Source organism: Callorhinchus milii, unplaced genomic scaffold (genome assembly GCF_018977255.1).
Source record: "Callorhinchus milii isolate IMCB2004 unplaced genomic scaffold, IMCB_Cmil_1.0 Scaffold3, whole genome shotgun sequence".
Lineage (NCBI taxonomy): Eukaryota > Metazoa > Chordata > Chondrichthyes > Chimaeriformes > Callorhinchidae > Callorhinchus > Callorhinchus milii.
Window position 1 is genome coordinate 22,873,745 of NW_024704744.1, and position 25,019 is coordinate 22,898,763.

The 25,019-nt window shown below is 38.1% G+C and overlaps 1 protein-coding gene across 1 annotated transcript in view; it reads right to left on the reverse strand.

Moving 5' to 3' along the window:
* Window positions 1-768: 768 nt before the first annotated feature.
* dpysl5b (dihydropyrimidinase like 5b) overlaps window positions 769-25,019 on the reverse strand; it is a 41,848-nt gene continuing 17,597 nt past the window's right edge. The window contains exons 4-12 of the mRNA XM_007900433.2: window positions 17,209-17,277; window positions 16,338-16,382; window positions 16,159-16,234; window positions 11,437-11,593; window positions 9,530-9,671; window positions 7,507-7,649; window positions 7,134-7,341; window positions 1,850-2,012; window positions 769-1,399 (exon numbers count right to left, since the gene is read on the reverse strand). Of these exons, the coding sequence (XP_007898624.2) occupies window positions 1,314-1,399; window positions 1,850-2,012; window positions 7,134-7,341; window positions 7,507-7,649; window positions 9,530-9,671; window positions 11,437-11,593; window positions 16,159-16,234; window positions 16,338-16,382; window positions 17,209-17,277 (1,089 nt within the window). The 3' untranslated portion in view covers window positions 769-1,313. The remainder of the gene's footprint in view (window positions 1,400-1,849; window positions 2,013-7,133; window positions 7,342-7,506; window positions 7,650-9,529; window positions 9,672-11,436; window positions 11,594-16,158; window positions 16,235-16,337; window positions 16,383-17,208; window positions 17,278-25,019) is intronic.

Sequence of the window (25,019 nt, forward strand, 5' to 3'; positions counted from 1 at the left end):
GTAAAATAGAATTAAGTGATCTTACAAGTCACAGGAGGTTTTAAGTTGATAGAGCAGCACATAGTATTAGCACAATGTCTAAATACTTTCTCCAAAGCACCACATTAACAACTCCAGAGGGAGGCCCAGGAGATCAGCACTCACTGCAATGACTTCTCACACTGACTTATACACTTTAAAATATCAAAAAAAAACTCATCAGACAGACAGAAAAATTGACAAAAACACTTCTGAACCAATGACTTTCAGGAGGACTGGCTGTTGATTGCCACCTAAATTTTTTCCAGTGAAAGTGCAAGCAAAATTCTGAAGCTCTAATTTAGGTGAGAATATATTTCGGGCAAATATTTTGGCTAAGGAACCGTGCTGGACATTAATAGTTTATGAAAAATGAACCAAAAGGTGAATCAACAGTACACATTGGTGGGGGGGGGGGGGAAAGAGGGGAGTTGGGGGAGAAACTACAAAATGAAGAGCTTCAATTAATTTGACTTGTTTTACACTGATTTTTGGTGCACTCTCAAGTGTACATTAGAGATATTTATGGGATCACTTGAAACTATCCTAAATTAGCACAAGACATTAACATATTCAAGTCTTCAATTTTCTAATCATAAACAGGATATACAGCCATTTAATATCAAAACAGAAATCGCTGGAAATACTCAGCAGGTCAGGCAGCATCTATGGAGAGAGGAAAGTGAGTTAACATTTCAGGTCAATGACCTTTTGTCAGAACTGACAAAAGGTCATCTACCATCCGTGTTCACAACACAGCCAGTCGTGGTTTATAAAAAGCATAATTCTGATCCCAAAATGGATAAACCATTGGTATACAAAGATCACATGCGGTATACAATCTTAATCCAGTCTTTATGTTGTGTGCATGTGTCTGCAAGTTGTTTTATTTGTGAAAATTAGTTTTTAATTCGGTGTTTATACATTTTGAGGTGAATAGTCCAAAACACATTTGTTTGTATTGGTTAGATTCATGCAGAGATTCACCAGTGTAGTAGTACTAGAGAATCAAGGCTATAGTAGGAGGGTGTAATATATTGATACACTATCTGCACTTTCTATTATTAGTCAACCATCAAGAAGAATTCCGAAAGCATTGAAATAAAATTTTCTTGCTTGACTGAGCAAAAAAAGTCAATTAACCAAGAAGTTGCTTGTACGTTCATTCCTAGAACTTGGGTACAGTGTTGCTGCATTTCATGTAGTTAGCTCCATTGCATGTTGGGTCTAATCCATTCATACTCAGTATTCATTCGGTGGTAAAGTTGGCAGTGCCTGGATATCCGACTTCCCTTTTACCAGATACCATTAGAATGGCCACCAGGTGGAGCCAGAACCCTAGATACAGGTCGCTTTGGCAGGTGATCGTCAACTTGGGATCCTGCAAAGAACACATAAGAAGAAAATGAACAGCACTGGGCGAGAAACCTCTTTCAACATAATGGAAATGGGAAGATTTTAAGGTCTCCAGATATTTAGCAAATTGGGGAAACTTGAGGGCCGAGATTATTGATTCCAAATAAGAGTAGATCTTAGCCTCCGGTCAATGGCTTCCTGCCAACCAAGCCCAGCCTATTGTCACTAACTGCCAACCAATAGGAAAGTTCAGTCTGCCTTCAATTGGTATATTTTAGGAAAGTTTTCAGAAATACCAACAGGCCTAACCCAATGATTAGACATTAATTTGTGTGCAAGAGGGAGAGAGAGAGAGAAAGAAAAAAAAGTGAGAATGAATGAGAAACGGAGACATATAAAACACTTCAGCTGAAAGGAAGACTCATAAATATGACTTTATTTATAAATGTTAATCTGTGAAAGTTTCAAGTCTTACCTGACAAACTAAAGCCAGATTCATGCAAGTCCCTTACACCTCCATGCCGTGTTGCATGTCGACCTAGGGTGTCTGGATTAGCTGCCACCTCCTTTCCAACATTAAGGACCAGAGCCACCTCACCTACATATGGGGCACGTTCCACGGGCTTTGCAGTTAGTCTCTATAAGATAATTATCAGCAGTATTAGCGTACATTCCATGCTGAAATATTTTATTTCCAAAAGCTCTTATAATATTTTGAAACTTTCCAGTGTTATTATTTTTCCACTACAAGTGAATTCTGGTACACATACTCTAAAAAAAAGTGTTTTGCTGGAATTAAAAAGTAACTCAATTGTAGATATTCGAGTTACCAGTCTTTTTTTAAAAACAAGTTGCTTTTCCCTGTCACTCTTGGTAATTTGTTTCTGTGGATAAGGAAATATGTCCTGGTGTCTATCCAAACACTGTCCTTCCAAAACCTGAACCTGTGTCCTCTTTCCTTTGTGCATTTGAAATTATTGGACTGCATTCAGTTTGCAATTTAGCTTTGTAAACAACTTTATTAGGTTTCTTTCGAGAAGCATATTTTCAAGGATGAAGATTATCTAGTCATTCCTCTATACTGCTTCTATAGAAGACACCAACTACAAACACATTGCTTTTATATAGCACCTTTCAGGTAGGGCGGTCATGAAACTAGACAGCTAGAAACTAAACTAGATAGTGACAAACTGTGACAACCAGAATTGTTCACGGTACGGACAGGTATGGCCCAACCACTGTACAGTTTGATGGCCTGGGCCAATTGAAAAGTGCAGTCGCACTTTTTCCCGCGGAATCCGCTATAAACATCCTCCTCCTACAAATCTGCTATAAATAAAGTTTCTGGCCCGCGGGCCTCTCGCTGTTTACCTGACGTCACTGTGGGTGGAGCTGCTTCGGATGCGCACGCGCTGTGCGGTATAAGCGGCAAATGGGCTTCACTCGGAGTCTCCGCTGTTGTGTTTGTCTGTGTATTTATGTGACTGTGAATGTTTGTGTGTGTGAGTGTGTCTCTCTCTGTCTTTGTGAGTGTCCCTGTATGTATATATGCATGCATGCATGTATGTATATTTCTCCCCTGTATGTATGTTTGTGAGTGTGTCTGCGTGTGTCTCTTCTATATGTGTTTCTGAGTGTCTCCATGTGAATCTCTCCTGTCTTTCTGTGTATATATATATATCTGTGTCTATTAGTGTGTGCGTCTCTCTCTCTGGGTCTCTGTGCGGTGATAGGCCTGAGAGGCAGGAGGTGGTGAGCTCCTGTAGCCTTTCCGGTGTTCCCCCAGGGGGCTGTCAAGCACTAGTCTAGGTGAGTCTGTTTTAAATCAATGTTTTATTTACAGTTTTCTTGATTGAATATTTCTTGACTAATGACATTAATTAAACAAGAACATTTATTTTGTTGGCCAATCAAAAATGTTGGCCACCACTGCATTAAACACTCCGAGATTTCTTCCACTTTCCCTTTGGTAAGTTCTATCCCATCTAGGGAGAACATGTGCCTCCCATTTTTATTGTGTCTCCATAATGCTAAATAAGCAGCAGCATTGAACTCCATCAATTCCAAACAAAATGGAATTAAAATGGAACTCTAATACATAATCTTGACAAAACTGATTCTCTGGAAATACAAGGTGGTGCTCTGTAGTATTCAAAGAATCTAACTAGCATATATTTCCCCTCTCTCTCAAAATTTGATGGGCTTTAGCTTATTCTCTAATGTCATCATGTAATATGGTCCCCTAGGGCTACAGAAACTGAATGAGGCACCTGACAATTGGATTTATTCCAGCCTCTCAACAGGACTTGATAGACCTCTTGTGAGAGTGAGAGAAAGAAACTCAAAATTCAAGCCAACTGGAGGAAGGAGAAAACAAAAGAACTGGAAGGAAGAGGCATGGGGGTGTACAGGAAAGGAAAAGAATCCTAGATGATGGTGTCCACTTAGCTGCTTGAGCAGAAGCACACAAACAAACTGTTTTCAATGCCAGCCAACAACACTTCAATAAAATCATGCAAAATTTGGCTGTTGTTTTACATTTCCTTCCACCAAAAGTTTGCATAGCTTTTCTGCCATGGAATAGAATTGAGAACGACTGCCAGCAACACTTCAACTAGTTATTTGGATGTAATTTTCTCCTCTTTCCCTCCCTTACCAAGAACAGCACCTTACTAAGGAAAGAAATGTCAGAAAACCTAGTTTCAGGCCTCCACTTAAATAACCTATTTACAGCTGCATTGATTCATCCATTGATATTCCTTTCCTCCCTCTCTTCAGGTAGGATAACATTTAAAAAGCAGCTTGATGCTGTGATTGGGTCGGGGTGGGGGGATCGGAGAGAGGGGCACAGTATTTCCGGTACGAGTGGATTTTGTAGAAGAATGAGAATGGATGGACTGCAGTGCCTTCTCATCCAAACAAATACCTGTGATCTTACTTTTATGCAGTGTCTATTCAATATTGTACATCTTAGATTAAAAACTCACCATGTAGGTTATTGAGAGGGAGAATCCCCTATGCCACGAATACAGGCCACCCACTTTCCCCTGGGCGTTCAGTAAGAATATTTATAACTTTGCCCACAAATGATCTCGACAGCTATTGCTTGAAAAGTGCTCTTAGACATTTTGACATGATAAGGCACTACAAGTTTTCTTTCTTGCATATTTCGCAGGGAACAAAGCCTGTTTCAGCTTCCTATGACAGCATTCTCCAGCTCCAACAGACAATGATGCTGTAATGCCCACCCTATATGTGAAGTATTTTTTAAAATAATCTTAGTTTACTGCTTGCAGATATGTAGAATGCTTGTCTTTTTCTGCAATATTTCCCTTTATTTAAACTTGACCTTCAACCAAGACTAAGGTTAAATAAATGTTAAGAAAGCAACAATTGCTTCATTTAGAAGTGAATGCCAATATCGCAAGAATGAATAAACAGTCAGAATAAAACACATTTCAATGAATCATCCTATGAACCTCAAATGAATAGTTCTTATTTTAATTCATGAAATGCAGGAGACATCTGGAATAAAGTGGAACTAAATATTGTATAAATTCCATGGAAAAATTATAAATATTTATAAAGATAGCTCAGCTGAGAATTTTGCAGTGCTGATTTTTGCCAACAGGAGCACATTGTGACCTTTAAAAGGCAACTAAAGCAGAACAGTAAAGCTAGGCTTTAAGGTTTATAGTGGGTTTGATTGATTGAAAATTTATACAAACATTGTATTTTTAAGCAAATGGTGACATTAAATCACAGCAAGAGAGAAAAAAAGACTTTAGTGGAATCACTCTGGTATTATTTGTAATATAAATTGCATTCAATGAAGTGTCTTATAAATTCAAAACATCTCAACACATAGTAATGTAAATATATGCAACAGCTGCAGTTATATCTGGGTCAGTGACATCAATGATATGAAAGCCCACATTTAATCTGTTATGAATTTACAATAAATGTATTGAGCTATTGTAAGACTCAAATGATTACAAAAATAGTGGACTATAGAAAGCAAATAAAAGGTGTCAATATAAAATCAAGGGTTAGAACTTGACTGGGATGGGCTGTTTGCATTAGAAACATCTATAGAGATGAGGCTGAGAAATTTTAGGCAATGCCCTCGTCTTCCTTCAAACCCACATAATTTCAAAGGGCAAAATCTCTACCAACATCATTCTTGATGTGTGTAAATGTGAGAGAACAATGCAGCATGATCAACCTCCAATATTTCTTATGCTTCCTGTGCAAAAGTGTGTGGCCTTTGTTTGCCCTTCTAACCTTTTGCCCCTCCCCAATGACTATATAGGCATAAGTCCTCGAGGGCCACTAGGGGCCAGGTGGCCAGGAAGACCTACACCAACACACCAAGTGCCTGCACAGAGTGAGCAGCTGCCAGTGTGACCGACAGCCCCACCTCATAACTGTCAACTTATTTGTTAACACTCATTTAAGTAGAGCACAAGTTTATGGATAGGTACGTGTCTATAAATCACTCAGACTTTAACAATCAGGCAGAATCTCACAGAAGGCAAGATCTAAAACTTCTACTCTCACAGATCTTGCCATAATAGTCAAAACAGTCACCACCCGTCTGGCTGAGGGCGACCTTTTCCCGTGGTATCGGGCAGTAGATGGCAGGTAAGTTCATTCCAATGATGTATCCAATATTTTAATTATTGGAATGCAACTTTATATGAGATAAGCGAGTCATAAAATAAAGCTGGGGTCCCTTATTCACATTTTGCATGGGAAGCGGTCAGGATATTGACAGCATGATGATGTAAACCATGTGATGATGTAAACCATGTGATGATGTAAACCATGTGATGATATAAGCCAGGGTCTTATTATTAGGAATTCACTGTAGTAGAATCAGAATGTTGCTGAACAGAAACAGCCCTTTCCACCCATCAAGTTTAACCCGGCATTTATCATCATGAGCCAATCTAACTGCACTTTTTTTGTTTGCTCCACATATCCTTCAATATTCTTCCTCTTCAAGCATATATCTAATTTCCTTTTAAAGTAATTTATGGCCTTAGCCTCAACAGATGCGTTGGTGGGTGCCTCAAGATATTATATTGAATTATAATATGAGCAAAGCGTTACTAGGTCTACGAATGAGCCACAATGCCAATCATAACTGCACGGCTGGAGTAAATTGCAATCCTAGCAACATTATAGACAATGCACACAACTGGATTTTTGCTGGTATTTTGCATCTCTGTATCAGAGCCCAATATAGATAAACGTATATATAGATATTTAGATAGTTGGCGTGCAGATAAACAGCAGTCAAACATACCCTCAAACATACTCTGGCTTCAATGCTACAAAAGGCAGACTTCAGGGTCATTAGGTCACTGCCAACGTCACTGACTGCACACTGCACGCGAGTGCAGGAAGTCGCTGGCCTTGCAGTTCACAATTAAACCTGCTCATGCTATTAGGTTAGGTTCACTCCAGGATGTTACCCCGTGTGAAAGGTGCTATATAAATACAAGTTGTTGTTGTGATTTTTTGCAAGGTGCAACCAAACCTACTAGTGCAGTGCAGGAAGCAAGCCATGGGTTCACAGGGCACCCATGTTACAGTGAGGCAGCGCTGTAATAAAGCAAGTTATTAATGGGGCTGCTATAATCATATTAGGTGAAAAGATTGCCTTTTCCCTCCCTCATAACTTGTTTGAAAAAAAAAGGCCAACCTCGAACCAACAAACATAATTTGTGGAAAAACTATATAATGAACTGTACCTTTTCTCTCTGTATCAGTTTCTTGTACACAAACTCTGGGAAAGGTCGGACAGGACAGAACTTTCCTGTCCCTTCCGCACAAGTGAAGATGCCATTTTCATAGACCACTCGCCCACGGCTGATGGTGACCAGAGGAATACCGTGGCAGCGCATATTCTCATGAATGTTCACATCACCACCCTGTAGCTGTGTGCTCACAGAGATCATTCTGGAAGAAGCAAATCATTCAGAGCAGAGTATCATTTCTGAACACTTCTTTTAAACCCAAAGTTAGCATTTTTAATCCTCATATGCATTAAAATGTGGACTTCGTGAAAACAGGAAGCCTTACATGAAATACTTTGAAGTTCACTATGTTTTATTGGATACATACCTTGTAGCTTCTGGATCCCACACAACAATATCAGCATCTGCACCTGGAACAATTCGCCCTTTCTTGGGATATAGATTGAAAATTTTTGCAGCATTTGAGCTCGTCACAGCAACAAAATTGTTTTCATCCATTTTGCCACCAAGCTGAAAATATCAAATCGTAATGAGAGTTGTTTGCAGATTGAACATATTCAATATGAAACAGATGGTGTTCATATCCAATTAAAATAATTTCCCCTTTTGGATCTCCCAACACCTTCAATCTATCTCTAGCAAAATAGCAGATAAAATTACACTATTTGCAGTCTTCTTATATGAACTATCTTTCTGGTGGTGATCTGGGTCAAAAAGCAAGGTCTTGAGGTGGCCTTTGAACAGGGAAGGGGCGAGTCGAGCATACTCTTGTCACAGAGTATACTGTAAAGTGTAGTGATGTGCATTTTGTAGGTGAATGTATCCAAAATGTATTGCAAGAAATATCACTGGACTGAATTGTGTGTCAAAGTGTGCAAGTTTAGGGTAAAGAAACAAGGTGCTCAAATATTGTATAGACCAAGTTTAATCGTAGAACCATACAGGTTTACAGCACAGACAAAAAAGCCATGCGGCCCATCACGGTGCTGGCTCTATCAAATCTTCTTTCTAGTGGAAAAGTCCCAGTTCCTCCAATCTCAGTTCTTTTATCCTCCAGATAAACTGGTTATTCTCTCCATGGCTGTATGTGGGACATTACTATGTACAAATTAGCTGCTATGTTTGCCGACAAATTCAATCATTGCACTTGACAGTTCTGTAGAATGCTTTGATGCATACTCAATGTTAAGACATGTATCAAAAACAAAGATAACAAGGCTTACTTACCTCAAGTAAAACTTACAAAAGATTTTGGTTCAGTCCTCATTAAGGAACCCAGTCAAAGTTGACTGACATAAAACACAGATCCAATTAAATTTCAATGCTTCCATTCTTGTTTGGAAGTGCAGTGACCACAGCACTCCACAAGAGGGCCCACTAATGTATTTTGAACACCAGCATCAATCACCTCTTCGAATTTGCATTTCATGAATCTGTATACGACCTCATCGCCCAATATTACCCATTTGCTTCCAAAATTGCAGATCCACAATAAAGAAAACGCTTTCAAGATTGAATCAACTATTATTAAACCATTTTATATTCATCCCCTTTAATAATAGTGTGATTATGTTTGTTGATTTTAGCCCCATTTTGCTTGATTTTTTAAAATATTTCTCAAAGCCATTGGTCAACCACATGCACAACTGTCAGGTCTCATTCTGTCTCTGTGCAGCATTGCTTTCCCTGCAACATCCTACTATCCCACATTCTACTAACAATACCGGTTTCAAGGTCATTAATATTAAAAAGTAGAAGAGATCTGAAGCCCAATCCCTGGGGAACTTGATCATCACAGCTGCTAAATAAGAATAACTAATCATCACTGAAAACTAGGTCTCATCTCTTATTAATCGAGGCAAATCCTTATTCACAATTTACAATTTCCTCATTGATTTTACGAGTCTTCTTGGGATCATGTTTAATAAATGTAACTTAATAGTGGCAAAGATTTTATTTAAAAAACTAAAATACATGTTTTAGTCCAGTTGTGGATGGTGTGTTGTAAATCCTACACATTTTATAATATGCTGATTTAATGAAAACTATACAACTTGCAATATGATTCCATTTGAGTTATAAAGAAGAAAATACCCAAGCATCCAGAAAGAACATATTTAGTTTCTTTTTAATGTAATACTAACAAAGACTCTGAATCCAGTATTTATAAAAGCAGTTTCACTCCCATGAAGTATAGGAAAAACAAACGACTGTCAATCTCTATCTTGAGGAGCACCAGAAAAAAATGTTCTTATTTCACAATTTCAAACCTTTTAGCTTCATCATTAATTAAAAGTAGCAATTCACTGTCAAGATTGAGAATCTGACTTTCCTAATGTAGAGAGTTCTGCAAACAGCATCCAAAGAGGTTCTAATAATGTCAAACATACCACTCCTCTCTCCCAAATCACAGCCATTCGGTCTTGCACTCCAGCAACGCCATGAGGAATTTTAGTGAAATCTTCTTTGCCGATAGCCTTTTGCTTGATAGTCAGTGCACGGTGATCCGAAGCAACAACATTAATAGTATCACTAGGAAAAAATTTAAAAAGTGTTAACTCAGTGTTTCAATATCTTTCTATGAAGAATTTGATATTTTTTAAAAATTAGCTAATTATGTTAAATTAAAAATAAATAATAATAATCCTTGCATTTGATTTAATGCCTTATTACATCTTCTAGACACCTCAAAGCACTTCACAGAATATACTGTAAAGTGAATTGACTATATATTTTGTGGGCGAAAAGTGAAAGCCAATTGCGCACAGCAGTGTCCCACAAACAAACGTGGATTGATTATTTTTTTGGGGGGGGGCGATTTTCTTTTTTTTAAAAAAAATGGATTATTACCCCCGAAAAAGTGATCTGCCAATCGACTGACAACTGGGTTCCTATTTACGGCTAGGTAAACAAGAGGGGTATGGAGTGAGGAAACTTGCCCAATATTGTGCCCTGCCCACCTTAAAATGTACATTGTACAAAGAAAGTGCAACACCATACGCAGGACATGTATTTGTGTCCAAAATTCCCCAAATGAAGCATTCCCATAATTGATTGTGATCTGGAATGCACTGTCTGAAAGGGTGGTAAAAGCAGATTCAATAATAACTTTCCAAAGGGAATTGGATATATACTTGAAAAGGAAACACTTGCAAGACTATGGGGAAAGAGCGGTGGAATATGACTAAGTGGATAGCTTTTTCAAAGAGTTGGCACTGGAACCTTATGCAAGGAAACACTCAAGAGAAGATGCAGAAAATAAGCTGGAGAATGCACTGCTATGCAGTTTTAGAAAAGCTTATTAATGGATGTTTCCTCTGTACCAAATTTTAAGTGCTGTGCTGAAAGCAATCCCGAGTTTGTTAACCGTTTCATCAATAGGAATATTTTTCTCAAACAGGCAGCCATTTCCATTTTAAATGTAGAACTAGATTCTTGTTCCTTTTTTGTTCTATTTTTGTATTATTTATTCAGATAAAATGTCTGCGTCAGTTTGGCTCATTTGAGGCACTCCTGAATCTAAGTCAGAAGTTATAGGTTCAAGTCCTATGTTGGAATATTAAACTAACATAATCTAGCCTGACACTCCAATGCGGTACTGTGGCCTGGAGGGGTAAGACCCGTCACTGGGGGCAGGGATTCTTACTACTCAACTCCTGTTAACCCCGCAGACTAAGTGCTCATAGTAAGATGTGCCATCCTTCAGATGAGGCATTAAACCCGAGGTGCCATCTGCCTGATCAAGCAGATGTTTAAGATCCCATGGCACTATTTGGAACAAAATTTGTGTCCTGGCCCAGGATGATCTGTAGTAACTCAGGGCACTGCTGATGACAGACTAGATAGCCTGGCTCATTGACTGGTCACCGGGGCTAGGGATTCATGCTACTCTGCTCCTATTAACCCTGCAAAGTCTTAACAGGTGTTTCTAGCTGGACAAGGAGTGGGAAAGCTTGTCAGACAGTGTCCTCAATGGCAAACTATGTGTTTTTAGCTGGTTAGACTCCAGCAATAACCCAACATACACACTGGAGTTTCCAAGCCTAATACTTTTTGGAATTAAGTCGTGCATCCCTCTGGGGAGAAGGTGCACATTCCAAATATTGGGAAATTTTCATGTGTAGGTGGCATGCAAATGAGGAACTCTGTCTGTTCAGGAAACTTAAGTATAGGGATGGCGTCCTGCACGTGAAATAAATATTGTTAGTCAAATTTATTGCTTCTTTCAAAAAAAGTTTTGGTTATGGCAGGCATGTTTTTAAAAAAATATTAAATTCAATTTGTTACAACAACTCACTTGGCTAGCAGGCTCATGAGGTACTTGGGAGTGCCAGCATCCAATCGGAGCGGAGGGGCAGTGATATGGGCAGCAGCATGAGACCAATCTGGGTGGTAATAGTTTGATCCATTCAGAGTTGCGTGTGCCAGGGTTGTTTCTCCATATATAATCTTGCCTTTTAAAATAAAGAGTGTGTTAGATTTTAAAATTGTCTGCTGTGTACATTCAGGACACTTCTTCATTCAAAGTTTACAGTGAGATATAAACAACTATACTGTACTACAGTCATTGAATCATCTATCCAGACACCTAATACAATTTCCTGCACTTGAACCTGAATGTATGGTGAAAAAGGGGGCCAAGAGCAAAGGCCTGTGCCTAAATAACAAACTATGGCATCTTTTAGAATTGTTTCAAGGTGGTGCTGGCCTTCCCACTGGTAGGTATGTCTGAAGGAGGCAGAATGTTTTGCTTTGCTATCGTCTGGACACTGAGCACCCAATTTATGTTTGCTAACAACAGCTGGTCTGTAAAGATATTGGATGAAGTAGCAGGAGATGCTTAGAATCTATCAAGCAGGAGGAGATGATAAGGCCATTCGTTCCTGTCAAGATGGAACAAAAGGTTTTCAAATATCAATGCTCCTTTGCACATAAGGCTTCAAAATTCAAACAACCTCCTAATATAGAGAACTGCAGAGAAAATACGTCTGCAGTTTTTATGGTCAAAATGATACACTGAGAGCTAATAACTAAATCCAATGCAATAAAGGTAATTATACACTGTGAGGCTGCTTCAAGGCATCAGCATGAAAAAAGAACATTGAATGCTAACGTAATTGTACTGGGAGGGTTTCACTTGCCACAACAGTGTTGCTGTTTTCTTCGAGACTCAGCATTATTGTGGAAGTGCAATTATGTATGTCAATATATACACCTAACTATACACATGCATAATGCTGCTCCAAATTTCAGAGGAAACCAGGATGCCAGGGCACATGGGGCAGTTCACCGACTGCAAATACTTAAATCCATTACAAATATCGTCTACTGTGTGGTTTCAGACTTGTACTGGGAATCAGACAGATTTGTTTCACTGAAGTCTAATTTGTGGACTGTACTTAACTCTGTGCAAACATATGGTCAGAGGGAATTATAGGTGCTTTAATTATGGAATTAACAACCAATTAAAATGATCCGAGTTAATATATTTTGAATTAAATGTTTGGTTGATCAAGTTTCAAATCTGACAAGTTTCCCAACAAGAAATATTTTTGATTTGATATTGCAATGTACATTATAATTTAACCATTTTATTTGAGCAAATCCTTTTTACAGCAATAACATCTGATCATAACCAGCATCTCAGAGTGCGAGGCAAATAACCCTGAGGATGGTAGCACAGAGGGTTGATAAATATAACTTACTAAAACAAACAACACATACACACATCAATTGGAAAAAGTAAGATGATGGAAAACTACAGTCTGCTGATTAAGACAATAGCATGAGGGAACTCTATGAGAAGCAAATGATCACATTGAAGAATTAATGACAAATACAATGCAGAGTGCATTTCAGAAATGCTTGCTTTCAGGAGGTGCCTCAGGCTGTGCTGAGACCTGCTAAATACAGTAATATATTAAAGGGCTGTCTGGCAGCAAATCGAACTGTCTGTCCATATGTTACTTAAAAATTAAACTAATCTAAGAGCTTAATGACCCGTATTTGTCATTTGACCTTCAAGCTCCCCACCCGTCTTCCATTCTACTTTCCACCATTTTTCCTCCCTTCCTTTTGCTCATCATTTTCTTCAATTTTTCAATTCTCCTGCAAATTCAAAAGTAATTTCTAAAGTATCCTGGCCAATATTGAAAATCCACCTAGAAAATATTCAATTTAATTTGACTCTTTGTGACCTCTGTGTTTGCCTACATAAGAACATTCCATATTAAATAAAATGTTATTCTTTATTTCAGCTTTTTTGGTTTGTCATTAATTTTGGTTCAGTCTGCCTTATGATTCATATAGATGCTATGGGAGTTCTACTATTTCAAAGTAAGTTATCTAAATGCACCATAATTTCAAATCATTGGCTATTCATCTCATCGTTGCTGCACATTTAATATGCATTCGGCTATATAACAGCATTCATTTCATATTAATCTTACTTCGTAAAGTACATTGAGATTTTTTTTGTTGTTGTCTGCATGCTATAAACTCTCATTCCTGATATCATCTTCATGAATTTCCAATATAGGCTCTAAAGTCCTTTATATAAAAAACGAACCCCAGGCTGGATACAACCTCCTTGCTCTTGACTCAGCATTAAAATAGATTTTTATCTCCTAAATAGTCTACTTCTACTTTCAACTTTAAAGATCTATTATATATACTCCTAGGTCTCTTTGCTACTTTACCCTATTAAAGAATATCATAACTCGGCGTATATTTCCATCAGTTTTAACTTAGTAAACCAAGTTTACCTTTGTGGCTACTGCAGCAATTCTGATTATTTTTCTTTGCACAAAGCAAGGACTTGAATCTATACGACTGAACTCGTTGGAATGCTAGCTCAATGATGTATGTGGTCTCTACAATTGGTGGTTTATAGATCCTTTATGGTAAAAATATTTTTTTTTAAGAAATGGATTTTTAAAAAAACTTCAGCTTCGGTATGATGCGAGCCTGAAGCTCAGTGATTTGAAGTGCCAAAAGAGAATAAGTGCGTGATGTCCCAAAGGTAGAGAATTGAAGGGCACAGGATAGCAGGCTCAAAGCACACATACATTTATTATGAATGAGATAACTGTAATGCTTTTGAGGGAAAAAAACATAATGTGTCATCTTCCAGATCCCTTTCCTAAATAATTAACAACAGAGCACAATTACTGACACTTCCACAGTCTGCAATCCTATCACCCCAGTCCCTGCCAGGCTCCACTGGCTCCCTATTACAGAATGGATCTATTTTAAGATTCACACACATAAATTCATGTCCTACCACCTTCCTACCTCTCCAACCTGCTAACACTCCACTACTGCTTCTTCTCTCAGCTGCCTGCAGTGCTCCCATGTACACTCTGCTCCATCCCGAACCTCTGGAACTGCTCTACCTCAATTCCTCCACCTTGCCCTATGCTTGCCTGTCTTCAGATCAGATCTGAAGGCCTTCCTCTTTGACTGTGCTAACGCAATCTTCACCGGTAAAGATAGAAAGTCTATTATTTAACATTCTAACTCAGCAAGAGCAAAGCCACCTGTTTGGTTTTGGAAAGTCAATTTAAGTATCCAAATGCAGCAGGGACAAGACAAAGAAAAATGTTCAAAAATGAATCAACAGGAAAACAAAAAGGGAGATCAAGAAAAAAAAGGAAGATTTACATAGCTTGTAAGGAGATATGAGGGCTGGCCATTGGGTTTAATGCAAGACTGTACAGAAAGAGGATACAAAAAAAGATTATGGGAGCCAAGAGAGAAATAGAAAGGGACACAGCAGCAAATGCACAACATATGGTAGCAAAGAGAGCTTGATAGGGGGTATGCACATATGTTCATGAAAGGCAAATGAAGTTTAATACAGATAAATGCAAAGTACTGCATATAGGAAGCAAAAATAGGAGGCACACACTCCATGGAGGAGAGGGAAGCTGCCATGGGGAAAACTGAAGGAGATCTGGAGGTTGTATTTGACTCATCGTTTGCCATGTGAAAACTGTGAGACAGCAATAAACAAGACAAATTAGCTGCATTCAGAAGTTCTGCTCAAGTTGTGCAATGCTCTTTCTAATCGGGTTGAACCTGGAGAACTGCGTACAGTTCTGGTCACCATAGTATAAGGTTGAGGCAGTGCAGAGGAGAGCTATGAGGATGATCCCCAATGTTAACAGAATTAATTATGAGCTAAGATTAGATAAATACATCTTAGAGGTGTATAACATTTTATTTAGGGATTGAAAAAGGAAACCCAAAAGATTAATTTCAGAGATGCCATGGCAATAGACAAGAGGGCACAAATTCATAATAAAGGGCAGTTTAATTGGGAGATCACTAAATGAAATATTATGGTAACCAAACATTTGCATAATATAATCCTCAACCTCAAAAACAACAAGGTACAACAAAGATGTCATAATAGTAGCATGTCTGGTCTGAATTTGGGGAGTAGAGGGCAGGGATGAGAGAGAAAAAAATATATAAAACAGCAAGTGTTTCTGGCTACTAATTTAAAAGGCTTCCAGGATTACCTTCAAACACAGATGAGGGACAGACAATGCTGTTATCTAATGATTATCAGTGGTTGAGCCTGGAGCATACTTGTAAAACTAAGACATTAGACCATAAGTCATTGCAGAAGATACTTCTGTACAGTTCTGGTTCCTATGATCGGAAGAATGGGGATTTTGCAGAATCATAATGGTACACAGGGTGAATGTGTTTGACTAGATAAACACAAAGACTTTAATCAAAATATGTTCACATTCCTATTGATTTTAGAACCTTACAACTTAATCAAGGTACACATTGTTCAACAGAACAATTTTTAAAATTGCTAAATTAAATACCATTAAATATCAGTTTCTCTTACCAGAAATAAAATTGTATCTTTTGTGGATGCCCGTTTATTTTATATTCTACACAACACAACTAATTCTCATTCTTGCTTGTTGTTTTTAAAATTGTTTTGCTTCCGAAGGTGTGCATCCAGTTATTTTCTTTAAACTTTGGAAATAACTCTTACCTTGCATCTTTGCAGAAGCAATGACATCACCTGCAGACTTGCTTGAGACATTAACCAAATATAATGGACAATGGGTCTGAAGGAAACATTAATGGGCATAATTAGCTACTGAATACAGCTAAAACAGTGTACTATGATATTTTAAAATAAAATAGCAAGACTGGTTTAAAAAAACTCACTCGGTTAGCAATTGTGATGGCACGATGTGTAGCTTCTGACTCGAGCTGGAGAAAGCATAAACACATTCATATTGTTTTATGTAAGTATGTATAACATTTTATTAAAAGACAGCATTATTTTGTAAAGCTTCCAGAAATAAAATAGAACAGCTTGCCAAGTACATGAAAAAATAGGCTTGAAGGGGTATGGGATTAGGGAGGGATATTGGGACTGAATACACAGCTTTCTCCGAGAGCCAGTGCAGACTTGATGGGCCAAATGACCTCCTTCTGTGCTGTAAATTTATACAATTCTAATATAAGTGGTGAAATCCCTTTGGTCAGTAAATAAGCAAAACAACTTAAAAACTTGCTGAACTATGTGTAAAACTAATGATCTTCACTGCAAAGGCATCGTTCATCCCGAGGCCATCACTGCAAATACAAAGCCAGAATGGACAACATGGCGAGCAATGAAGCCTTCTACAAGGCATCACTTTATTTTTCTACAACAAGAACACCACATAGTTATAAAGGACACATAACACAAACAGAATACCATTAGTTGATTGAAACCATAAAGTTATTTGATTTACATACTCTATTTCATGAATTAAAACAGAATCTTATAGCAACTAATTTTCCCTTTCGTTAAACAGAAATAATGCATATGTGGTACACTCAAGTTTGTTTGGACATTCTTAAGCATAGTGATAGGCGTCTATGTCTATCATATAACCTGGCTGACCAAAAAACACTTTTGCTATGGGGATTACATGATAATTAAGCAGTCCAACATGGTAGAGGAAAGGGTTCACTTATAATGGTGAATAGTAATGTTTCATAAAATATGCTTTCCAACATTCCGTCGACCCATTTTATCATGACTAACCTCTTCAGGGCTGCTGATGTCTATTCCCTCAGGTCCAGTGATTCCCAGTTCCAAGGCTTCCTTTGCACCCTGAAACACAGGGAAGAAAAGCAAGTTATTGCACATTTGTGTTTTGAAAAGATTTAACCAACATTAGTTCACTTGCATTTCTTTGATGCTACCGGAAGAGTCACAATTGGCTATATTTCCAAAATCATTATGCTAACGTTCTCATTGCACCTGAAGTAATCTTTCAATGTCGTCATTCAAACCAGATGAGAAACATTATCCCAGAAATTAAACAGGAAAATTGTGGCAATAAATTGTAAGTGTACCCTTTGTTTTTTAAACCACATAATTATTTTTTCCTCTTGAATAGTTACCGTTCACTAGGAGTGAGCAGCCTTCAGGTCACTTGCCCAAATGGTCATTCTTTGTTTATGACAACAACTTGCATTTATATAATGCCCTTCACGTAGTGTCTTGAAGCACTTTAAGTCTAAATAACAAGTGTCAGCAATCTGTTCGGCCAAGAAAGGCATCACAGTTGAGCCTTGTTATGTTTTCACTTGATGTCTGTATACAAGCAATTTTCAGCAGAAGTGAATGTGGTGGGCTTCTGGTTTGTGTGCTTGGAGCAACATCAGAGACCATCAGCTCACTTGTGTATGTATATGCTTATACTGATGGCATTTTGAAACTGTTTCAATCATTTTTATCGCAAAAACTACTTACTCATTTTGCATTCAATTCCTTACTTGACTGCTTAAATTGACACGTCAGTTTTAAATGAGGTCCCATGTTGTGACGTCACTTTGCGAAGCAAGTGCTGTCTGCATCGCTTTTCACACATACGCAGTTTCTTAGGCAGTTTCTTCTGTGAGTTCTAATGTTACAGGCACCCCTGTGAACTATAAACTCTCATAAGGGTGAGAGTTTATGAACCCTATAAATTCAGACTCCAATGTAAAAATGAAGTGTGAAAAACATGTGCCTTCTAAGCTATCAAGTAGCTGTTGACATTACCTCCTTGTAATTATATTCCCTCCATTGACATAATTGTGACATAAGTTACTCAAGTGACATAATTTCTTTGCGCACTTCGCAAAAGAAATAGCACTGACATCACTTACTTCATTCCTTTATATCTCATACTGTTCAAAACACAGTGGAAGCCACTTAAGCTGGTCCATCGTAAGCAGCATTCAAGAATAACCGAAGTTCCCTTACTTCTTCCGACCCAGCAAAGAAGCGGTGGAAGTGCCACCTCCCTCCCAGTGGATGGGAAGGGGACCAATTAGTGGTGGTTCTGGGGTGACTGACAGCCTGGAACCGCTTGTGAATGGATGGGCACTCTGGGCTATCAATCAGTGAGGGGTGGAAGAACGGGGAAGAAACAAGGGAGGAATTGGGAGGAGTCAAACTGTGCTTGATTGACAGCTGGAGCCGCTTGTGAATGCACGGGCACTTCATCCATTCACAAGCGGCTCCAGTTGTCAATCAAAGCACAGTTTGACTCCTCCCAATTCCTCCCTTGTTTCTTCCCTGTTTCCCTGTTCCTCCGCCCCCTCACTGATTAACAGCCCAGAACCGCTTGTGAATGGCAGGAATCCGCTGTCAATGAATCACAATTTGACTCCTCTCACCTCCATCCCAGAGACGCTTGTGGGTGAATGGAACTGCTCGAGACGCAGTGAGTTGACTCAGCAATGACCAGCCTGCCATTTTGTCCAGATTATCTGGATTTCTGTCCGAATTAACTGGCACATTTAAAACAGATAAGAATACAAATGAATTGTGGCCGTGCGTTTTATCCGATTACTTTAGCTAACCAGCGTTTGGCTAAAGCAGCTTCCACTGTACTTGCATTTGATATTGTGGTTTACCACATCCAGCTGTCACACAGTACACATAATGAGTTATTTTATAGTGCAGTGACAGTGAAACAGTGACTGTTGTAAAGATAAATGTAGAAGGTAAACTGGGTTACTAATGTCATTGTAATTTGGGGATTTAATTTGTGAAAAAACTATAAAGAATGCTAATAGAAATATTTCCAGTGCAGTCTCCTATAACACACTTCACTATGAAACAAATGACCAATGGAGTCCTGTAGCTCCATGGTTAGAGCACTTGCCTCGCAAGCGAGAGACCTGGGTTCGATTCCCGGTAGGGTGAAACCTTAGGCAAGTTTCCTTACTCCATACGCCTGATAATAATCTCTCAAGAAAAAAACAATAATAAATTGGTCATTTCAATCCATGACTGTTTGTGGGACACTGGTGTGCAATTCGCTGCCGCGTTTCCCCCACAAATATACAGTCAATTCACTTTATAGTATATTCTGTGAAACACTTTGAGACGTATAGATGACGTGATAAGGCACTATATCAAATGCAACAATTATTATTATTAATTTTATTTGGGGGATTCTTGGGCAGAACACCAGGAGAAACTCCCTTGCCAATGGGATAATTAGCATCCACCTGAACAGGCAGACAGGACCTCGGTTTAACATCTCATCTGAAGGACGGCACCCAGCATTATACCACAGGATCGGTCTACACTAACAGTCCAAAGTCCCAATGTGAAACTTGAACCCAAAATCTAAACAGAATATTAACAATGGCCAGACATTTCCAGGAGCTGGAAGAGGGAAGAGCTCAATTGTCAGCCCAGATCAAACAAGACTACAAAACATTTGATCATCCTAGAACATAAAGAGCAGCGATGTCTTGTTTGCCAAAAAGTTTAGTTACAAACCCTGGTTTTGAAGGGGGGGGGGAGAGGCGTTAAGAAAGGGAAGTAGCAATACAAAAAAAACTATTTAGTGCTGCTTGACGTAAACTAACAACTTACAAAACCGATTTTGGTTTTGATGATTACTTAATCGAAGTAATTGCATAAACTATTTGATCTAATTAATCCAACAGTGTCCCCTATCAAAAATGTTTAAAGCAGAACAAATAATGTACAACAATAAGGTACACTGTAAAATTATTCTGTAGAAATCGAACATCTAACAATATACCTTCCATGCACTTATAATGAGGTCACAACATTTTCCTTTGTTTCACAGCAAAAAACTTATATTGTTGTAGAATGTGTTAAAATATGTAACTGAATAATAACCAGAAACCATTTGAGTTGCATTTTACATGTTCTATTGCATCAAATGGGGACTTTTCAAATTAGTTTAGTAAGATCTATAGGGTATTAAATGGTATTAAATGAGTGTTGCCAATAGAAGAGTACAACATGATTAATTCATGAAGATTTGGAACCTAGTGCAGTGAGGCATAACACTATCCTTTTATCCCTGGGTCCTGGGTTTGAATCCAAACCAATGAAATGGGAAGAATTTTCATCTGACAGGTTTGAGCAGTTGGCAAAATGAGTTTGGACAGGCTTTATTTGGTTTCCCGTGAATATCACTTCATAGAACAGATCTGCCCTCAAACATGGCCCTACTCGCACAAATGCAACACAGAAAGTGGAATCTTAAGTATTGGACAAAAGGGCAAACCAATGAATGGAAGTGTAAAATTTGTTTATTTGCAGTACAAGCTCACTATAATATTTAATCTCCAACTCATGCTGTACCTAAACCAGGAAATTGTTTTTAGATTTCACGTGAAATTCTCAGAATGCTTTGGGAATTTCTTTGACATTTCATCCAAAATGGATAGACTTACCAACATTTGCAACTTCTTGAAATCTGAATATTTTAATGCAACTCTTCCAGAAGATTGCATTCAATATTGTCTATCGCCTATTGTCTTGATGAATCCATTAAAAAGTTAATTTACACAAGTAATTATCTAACAATTAGATTTCTACTGACATCTTTCTGCAGCCAAAGTTCTGGACAGCTTCCCTGTCGTCCTGCTGGAGCTCCCAGACTGTCCATTCTGTCTCCTTAATCTCAGGCTCAAATATGCTTAAGGTAGGCTCAACCATTAGTTTGCTTGAAAACCAAAACAGTACCCCCAGATTAGAGCTTTCTTTAAAAATACAATTTCTATTCAAACCCATGTTTAAACTAACACTTGCAAAGAAACCAAGTGAATAAAGTGTGAAAAGATCTTTTTGCACTATTTGAATTTCCCGTCCATTGTGCGACAGATAATATCACCTGCATTTAATTTAAAAAACTGGAGATGAGTTACAATGCACTCATAACTGCAATGAATGTGTGCAACACGTTTATAACAGAAACACAAAGTTGCATACAGCAAGCAAAGTAACTAGAAATGATCAACTTAAGATAGTTAGTAAACAAGCAAATTGGGAGGAGCAGGAATTTTTGTTCAGACAGAGAGTAATTAGAATATGGAATGTTCCACTCGGAGCATTGATTGAGGCAGAATCTACATTGACCTTCAAGAGCGAACCAGATAAACACCTCAAAAAGCTTCAGTTATAGGGGTATGGAAGAAGGTCAGGTAAGTGGGACTGAAAGGATAGCTTGAGGGAGCCGGCAGAGACATGGTGGGCTGAATGACCTTCCCATGTGCCATAAATGTTTAGGAACCCAAAACCAGCAACAGAAAACTTAAAGTTTCTCCTTTACCGAAAAATGCTCCACCGCTTTTCTTCAGAAGTACAGTATTTTGAAACATTAATGCATGGTATAGAAACCAAAGCATACCCAATTCAATCTGATTACTTTGCACAGATTATAGTTTTTGTGTTTCTGGTACAAGGCAAACGTTGCCTCCATGGAATATTTGTTTTCTCTATTGTCACCACTATCATCTTCAATGCATGTCTAACCAGACATTTACCTAGCTGTTTCATGAATGAGTTATATTAGACATTAACTGATTTTGTTGTAAGTCAGTACTCTCTGGGGAAGGAAGTGAATTGAGAGTGCAAACAAAATTGTAATCTCTTGAGGCTTATTATTAATTTTATATATTCATATCCCTCAGTTCTACAGTCAGAGTCAAATAGGCAGCTTTAATCTAATTTAGATATAACTTTAAGGGCTTTAAAGATTTTACATTTTTCCCCAATTAATATAAGAATTTCATTAAGTGCCAGAGAGCAACGGGAAAAGGAAGCTTTTCAGAATTGGAATGTGCAGTGAGTGAGATCCACAGAGGCTTTGTGGGCTTCTCTTATTCACAATTTCCATAAATTAATTGATGGGACACGATTACGACTTGCTGGGTTGAGACCAAAATGGAGGTGTGGAAAATTGTGACAAGGATTATGAAGGTCTACAGAAGGACACTGTATTGTTTGTCAATCCACAACAGTTTCAATTCAATAGCACCTTTATTTCAACTGTACTCTTCAACACTCTGCGTAGTCCCTTTCCCAGAATCCTTTTATGCTTCCTATTTGCTTCTCATTGGTCAATGTCCAATTGCTAATTTAGCCTCAAAGCAATATGCAACACATAATAATACTTACATTTGGTACTGTGCTTTTCACGTCGGGAGGACGTCAACATAGATTTTATTTTTGATCAACTGGTTGTCTGACACATGTGGAAACCCATCTGGTGGAAATATTCATGACTTCAATGGAATTGGCACTCTGCCTGGAGGGACGGACTGTGCTTATCCAATTCCAGAGAGCATTAGGGATGAGGTCAGGGATTGGTAGAAGCCAAAGCTTGGGGGCTCCAGATTGTGTTTTGGAGGTATTGCTGGAGTTTATTCAGATAAAACTGACATAGCCTGACAAGCTTCCCGCTGCTTGTCGAGGAACCAATTAAGGTTTTGGTTTGCAGAGTTAACAGGAGCTGAGAGGGAAACATTCCTGCTTCCAATGACTGGTCAGCCCCTCTAAATCCTGCTGATGAGGTTGTCAGCAGTACCCTTGAGTACTGTGGCCCTGCCTGGCTCAGGACCCAGACTCTGAAGACCACCACAGATGATTGACTTAACTCCGACATTCCTTTGCTAAGTACATCATCTTGGTGCAAACTCAGCTCTATAATAACCAATTCCCAATCCCTCCAAGGAGAAGAGGGCATAGGTAGACTGACAAGGTATGCAGATAATTAGGAGGTGCAATTCAACGGCAAATAAAATGCGAAGTACTAGATTTTGGTTAAACGATTTGAGATGTCCTCCCGTTATAAAGAAGCCATACAAGCTTAAATAGAATAAAGAAGCAAAATGTAGCTTAATTGGAAAAAATAAAAGTAGTTATGAAGAGAGACACAAGAAACTAGGATTGTTTTCACTAGATCTGAAAAAGTTAAGGGGTAATCTGACAGAGATCTTAAAGATTATGAAGTCTTTTAAATAATAGATTATTTCCATTGATCAGTTAGATAATGACAAAAAAAATTTAAGGGGAGGTTAGAAGAAATTTCTTTATGTAGAAGGTAATGAGAATGCAGAATATTTGCAATAAACCATACAGAGACAGAGCCCGATGATTATTTTAAAAGGGAAATAAATGGATGGACTCTTGAAGAAATGTGTAGATTTATTCATATTAAAATCGATTACCATTCTTTAGTCTGAAGTTCTTTAAATACTATCAATCTTCCTTATATTTGACACTAACAAAATAGCTTTGTGGCATGAGAAACACACGTATATAATATATATAATACGTTAGGTTAGATTTAAATCAAAGTTATTTTCAAATTGTTATCGAATAGTGTGAACAGCAATGGACTCAGTACAGGTACTATTGCTGTCCCCACTGTTTATATTTACTAACTCATTTCAGGTGCTTTTGCCAAGACATCCTCAATTAAGAAAGCTGACTTGCAATTAAATCTGCTAAAACTTCACATTTGGGAATTACACCAAATGCCTTCTGAAACCTAGACAAATTATATCCGCTAGAAAGCCTTCATGACCAATTTAATTAGTTCCTTGAAGAATTTGTTAGAGCTTTAAGGAATGACCCATAACTTCTGAATTTCTGCTAACTTCTCCCTCCAGCCTCCATATGCTTCAGCGCAGCATTAATAGCATCCACTATAAAGTTTTTCAGCAATTCTTTGCTCATTCCCAATAGATTTTATGCTAACTAATTTGTAATCACCTCATTAATCAATAATTGTTGAACAAGAGGTACTGGAATATGCTGAAGAAACTGGGTATCATTTGAAACACTTATTTGTGGCTTGAACTTGATATTTGTAATGTTACGGATGAAATTCAGAGTAAAGCATTAACACAAACTCATCAAAAAATCAAATGAAATTCCATGAGCATTTTCTACACAAACATTTTCATATTATCAGAGTAACAGCTTAATTAGCTCTCATTAATTGGTGGGTTCAATTCAACGTTAGTTTGTTCTGCATGTTCTGTTGCTTTAGCCTGCTTTAAGACAAGTGCTGATTTAGTTCATGTGAAGGAAACACGCTACATTCTACATGTAGAAGGGACCAACACTGTGGATTGTAGGGTGGAGAACATGGTAGGGTGGTGAACATGTTCCTTCAAGTGAAACGATTTTCAATTATTGCAGCCTTCAACTATAATTTTTTGCCCATATACAGTCAATTTGCTTTACAGTATATTCTGTGAAACACTTTGAAACGTCTAGAAGACATGAAAAGCGCTCTATCAAATGCAAGGATTATTATTGTTATAATTATCTGGTTCAGACAAGTTAGTTCTGCAATTAGGCGCAGCAACTTAACTGATATTTACAACCTTGAGAAGATATTGATGTACTTGGAGGAGTTGCATCTAGTTCTAGTATACTGCATGATGATAAGTTTTTCTCCGAATAAAACACCTGAATTTACAACATACACATTCTAGGTGGGGAGGCGATGGGACATTGTCTATAGTAAGTCCAAGTTTCGGTGCATCTATTTTAAAACAAAATCAGAAGTCGCTGGG